Below are 4,710 nucleotides of genomic sequence, written 5' to 3'. Positions count from 1 at the left end.
TAATCGTAGCCTCAAGCAGGGATTTTGGGGATGGATAATGTTAGACTTTGTAAACCCTCGGCCTATTGTAAAGGTTAAAAGGTCATACGCTTTCAGAAGTAGTTTCTGCCTTTAGTTCAATGTAGGTCATACACATTCAGAAGTAGTTTCTCATGAGGGTCATTGTTCTCATGAGTGGTCAACATTATGTTACCAAGAAGCTTCACTTTTTTATCATGACTTTAACCATGCTTCAAAAATCAGCTTAGCCTTATCAGTGCCTCAGATTGGTTGTCTTAAAAATGCAATACATTAAAAAATTCTGTTCAAATATTAAAAAAATAAGGACTCACACACAGGCAAGAGAAAAATGATAAAATACTTGTTCTTTTATTGAAGCACAAACCTTTAATTACACCCACAGTGATACATTATTTAATCATACAACATCATTATAATATGCATGATGTTACAATAATAAACTCATGATTATAAAAGCTGCTGCAGTGTATAAAAAAACTATTTCAAGCAGTGTAATGTTAATGCATTGTTCTAACTGCAACTCCGGTTAGTTAATGTCTTATTACTGCCACCATGTGATGGAAGGTCTGTACTACATGAGTATTTTTTACCACATTATCGTAAAACCGTTGTATATTCCGTGAATTACAAAATAGCAAAGCATCAGTGATAGTGTAATGTAGATGTGATTACAATTAAGATCATTTAGCACAATGGAATGATATCTAAAAACACAGTTAAAATCACTAGAGAAAGTTCATTTGTGTTGTAAATCATCGTTAGATAATAAAGCCATAATATGCATAAGTGATATAAAGTCAAAGTAGTTTAAAAAAAAGAATACAATGAAAAAAACAAACTATATTTATATATGTATACATCTTGGTATAAGCATTGCATCATTTTAAATATAGTGTGAAATGTGGAACATAAGCAACAAATTGGGGAACAAACTATAAGAGTGTTAATGCAGTTAAGTGTTTAAAAGTTGGGGTCTTCACGTTTTTCCCAACAGAGAAGGCCATAGGACAGAAGGCGGCACTGGTGATTGATGCAGATGTGTATATGTGCAGAACTGAAACGTACAAATACGGTCACAGCTCTAATGCTTGCAGTCCGATCCTAACCTCAGGATGTCGGGCACTAGCCAAATTTCATGATTGTTCTGTTCACAGTCTGGACTGTAAACTGTCACTTTTTTTCACAATGAATATTTGAATGGTGCTGCTGTATTTATTGTATATTATACAATATTTATTAATATTTTATGATTATATGTTTCCCATTAATTGCCAGGAATATTGCAACCCAAGCCTACTCAGCTTGTCACCCCCCCAAGCCAGTCTCCAACTATCATGTGGGAAACACTGATATTATATTACATTAATCAATATTATATTATACTATTATTTATAGTAATCATGGTAAGTTATACCGTATATTAACCTATATTATATTATACCAATATAATATATATATATATATATACACTAATAATATATATAATATATTTAGTAATTATAAGAAGTTATATCCTTCTCCAGATTTGGACTCCACGTCATTGTCCTGTATGGGAACAAACAAAAAAAAAAAGTATCATTCCTTTCCACAGATTTTGTTTTGTGTTGGACATGAATAAAAGCTCCAGGGATTCCCTAATAATTAACTATATATATTTATTTCTGTACATCAAATTAATTAACGGTTCCTTACAAATGTGGCTCAACATGGCGGCATTTACTCACTGGTGAGAGAGTGTCTGCTGAATCCATTCCGGTCAGAGTTGTCATTGGCCACCAAAGTTGCGTCTCTGCTTGTCATGTTGATGCTCACACTAGAGAGGACAACAACAAGGGAAAGGAGTCATGAACCTTTAATGGAAAACCCTATTGTATTCTCTCTTCACTTGATTGGTCCAATTCATGTGGTTATCGTGTCAGTTAGTTTTTTTTATTGGGGAGCTTGTCAGCTTAGTCGCAAGTTAAATCCTCAGAGGGCATTTGGAGCTCGAGGAGTCTCTGTGAAAAAAGCTTTTCAAGCAGTGTGTGTGAATGATATCATGAATTAACTGATTACCTCCCATTGTCATTCTGTCTTTTCAGTCCATTAGCCCCTCCTAGATCACCTCTTAACCACCTGGTAATTCATAAAATATGTGAATGTGAGAAAATGTAATTAGTTCTAGCAGTTCTTGCTAACTTTCTAATGGGTTTACAGCATTGCCTTCATAATTCTAAATATTTTCTATCATTCAACTGTTGCTTAAAGTCTTTGTGCAATGGTGCACCAAATAATAATACAATGCTGTTGAAGAATACACACCTCCACATGTTATGAGAGGCACCTTTAACATCAAGGGGGTGTCCACTACAAAATAAAGGAAGTTATTTTTGTTATTAAAATCACCAAGGTTATGTTGAGGCAAAGGGACATTTCTATCTAATGTGCCTTGCAATTCCTTACTTTCCAATCTGATTAGTTCCTTCACTGATCTTGTTGTTAATCAAACCCTGAGTACTAGGATCCTCAAGCTCTCTGTCAGAATCACTACTGTAGACATAAAAGTAGACACTTTAAGTTCAGTGTTCAACCTATTCAGTTAAGAGTTCCCTGATCATGTGTGTATGCTGCTTTGGAAGAAATAGCCTTACACTTGCTCTCCAGGAGACCAGGGGCCATGTAGACAGTTCTGATGAGTTTTCCTCCATTTCTTACTCCTACAAAGAATATAACAACGACTAAAAATGAAAATAAGCGACTCTGTATTTCACTGTGGGTTTATAGTGACCATTTTATATCATGTAAGGTTTTGCTGTATAGAACTTACCAGATATATAAGAGGACACATACAAGAAAAAGAGCAATAAATCCCACCAGGATCCAGATCCCTGTGTGTTACAAAGACACGATTCAAACAATTAGTCAAGTCCTCACAATTACTTTACTTTTACTACTACTTTTTGAGGAATTAAATTCTACAAGTGTTATACTTACAATAAGGAGTTATTAAGGGTTTAACTTGTCCAGTTGTGGTTTCATTGTTGTCTGCACATTTCCCTACTTAAATGGAAAAGCGAGAGTAATTAAACCGATGATTCAATCATACAGTCAAGCTCACTGTATCAGCGACCATAATCTCTGGCATTTCAACAGTAAGAAGGTCTAGTGCAGACCAGGAAATCAGGTGATTTTAGGGTGGTGCTTCTGAGTGTGTGGACCAGCCAAGTTTCCTACGCAAACAAATCCCCCACTCTCTCTCTCTCTCTCTTCTCCCTTCCTTCTCAACCATAGTGCAGTGTATTATGCAATAGTTTGTAGTCTGAACTTCTCCACACTTGTATTATATTTGAATTATCATATCCATATCTTACCAGTTTTAAGAACCAATGTGATATCCTGTGCTAGACCCTTTTCCTTTGAATGAAAAGCAAAAACAAGATTAAAAAGTTTATTGACCATATGTACAGGTATAATGACAGTAAAGTTGTCGTCGGGGGGTGGGGGTAGGGCGATACTCACATCCCGTGTGCGGTATTTCATTACCAGGTTTTTGTATTTCCATGTACGGAAAATGCTGATGTTAACAGATAGAGTCATGTTTCGTTCATCCCCAATGGGGGACGAACCCACTGACATGGTGGTCTGTTGACATTCAGAAGAACATTTTTAAAATTTTATAAAGTGACTTAAATTGTATAAAAAATGCTTTAGATTTAAGTTGCATTTACCTCATTATACGGGTAAAATTTTATCTCTTCCGCATCATCAGTGATGTTAAGCGGATACTCGTAGAATTGCGCATTTGTTATGCACGAGACATTGATGGTCCTATGTTCAGGAATGGGACCTTTAGGAAAGTTTGAAACATCGACGAACCGCAACAGGTCAGATATTTAGAAACATATCGATGTGTTCGGCCTTTCGGCTGTAGCTCGGCCAGTGGACACAAAAGGTGTTAATAAGAAAAGTGTGTCGCACAAAGCTCGAAAAGATAAACGTCTTACCTGCGTTGACCATGGATGTTATGGTAATTGTTGTAATTCCAAATACGAGGTAATGCATGTTTAATAACCCCAAGACGCGTCTTCCCGGGTAAGTGACTGATGAATAAGGAAGTGCAGTGCAAGACATAAGGCGGAAGTCTAAGGCGGAGTCTTAAACTCCCTTCCTTTAAACTCTTGACCAGCGGTGTCGAACAAATTTTCACTGTGGGCAACATCACCAATACAGTTCCCCTTGAAGGGCCGGTTGTAAATGGAAGACTGTATAGATCAGGGGTCCCCAACCCCCGGTCCGCGGACCAGTACTAGTCCATAGGTCATTTGGTACCAGGCCACAGGGGGACACAGTGAAAAAATGTGCTTAATTTTTACTAATTTACTTCATTCAAAGAAATCCACCATGTCCATTTACTTTCTTTATTTAAAGATAATCTAATGATCATAGAACTTGACACAAATCCCTGGTATTCTAGTCCAAGAGATTCACTAGGTGGCAGAATTTTCCACTTTTGAATTCCAATGTGATTCTAAATCCATGGTATTGACTTATTTTGAATCATCAATGAACTTTGTCAGGTGACAATAATTTCCTTAAGTAATTGTGAGCCTTAATCGTAGCCTCAAGCAGGGATTTTGGGGATGGATAATGTTAGACTTTGTAAACCCTCGGCCTATGGTAAAGGTTAAAAGGTCATACACATTCAGAAGT

The 4,710-nt window shown here is 36.5% G+C and overlaps 1 protein-coding gene across 10 annotated transcripts; it reads right to left on the bottom strand.

Annotated features, from left to right (window-relative positions):
- Nucleotides 1-348: 348 nt before the first annotated feature.
- LOC103392839 (uncharacterized) lies at nucleotides 349-4,710 on the bottom strand. Of its 10 annotated transcripts, XM_025064724.1 has the most exons (12): nucleotides 4,005-4,700; nucleotides 3,729-3,847; nucleotides 3,520-3,642; nucleotides 3,372-3,414; nucleotides 2,995-3,060; nucleotides 2,828-2,888; nucleotides 2,652-2,738; nucleotides 2,464-2,550; nucleotides 2,323-2,367; nucleotides 2,077-2,136; nucleotides 1,746-1,834; nucleotides 349-1,566 (listed from the first exon to the last, which is right to left on the bottom strand). In XM_025064724.1, the coding sequence occupies exons 1-12, from the start codon at nucleotides 4,129-4,131 to the stop codon at nucleotides 1,559-1,561; spliced, it is 915 nt and encodes a 304-aa protein (XP_024920492.1). In that variant the 5' UTR covers nucleotides 4,132-4,700; the 3' UTR covers nucleotides 349-1,558. The 10 variants fall into 10 exon arrangements, with proteins under 10 accessions (XP_024920492.1, XP_024920488.1, XP_024920490.1 ...); XM_025064720.1 differs by having other exon boundaries at nucleotides 3,372-3,642; nucleotides 4,005-4,704; XM_025064722.1 differs by having other exon boundaries at nucleotides 2,652-2,717; nucleotides 3,372-3,642; nucleotides 4,005-4,693.

Source organism: Cynoglossus semilaevis, chromosome 17, assembly GCF_000523025.1.
Source record: "Cynoglossus semilaevis isolate Cse_v1.0 chromosome 17, Cse_v1.0, whole genome shotgun sequence".
Lineage (NCBI taxonomy): Eukaryota > Metazoa > Chordata > Actinopteri > Pleuronectiformes > Cynoglossidae > Cynoglossus > Cynoglossus semilaevis.
The sequence above is the reverse complement of the archived record's forward strand: the minus strand, read 5'-3'. Positions and strand labels throughout refer to the sequence as shown.

What these genes read in the sequence shown, in the direction of transcription:
- LOC103392839 (XM_025064721.1), bottom strand. Translation starts at nt 4,131, where the DNA reads ATGTCTTGCACTGCACTTCCTTATTCATCAGTCACTTACCCGGGAAGA. An exon ending in CACATTGGTTCTTAAAACTG is followed by an intron (nt 3,061 to 3,371) that starts GTAAGATATGGA and finishes TTTCCATTTAAG; the next exon opens with TAGGGAAATGTGCAGACAAC. An exon ending in TGGTCTCCTGGAGAGCAAGT is followed by an intron (nt 2,551 to 2,651) that starts GTAAGGCTATTT and finishes TTATGTCTACAG; the next exon opens with TAGTGATTCTGACAGAGAGC.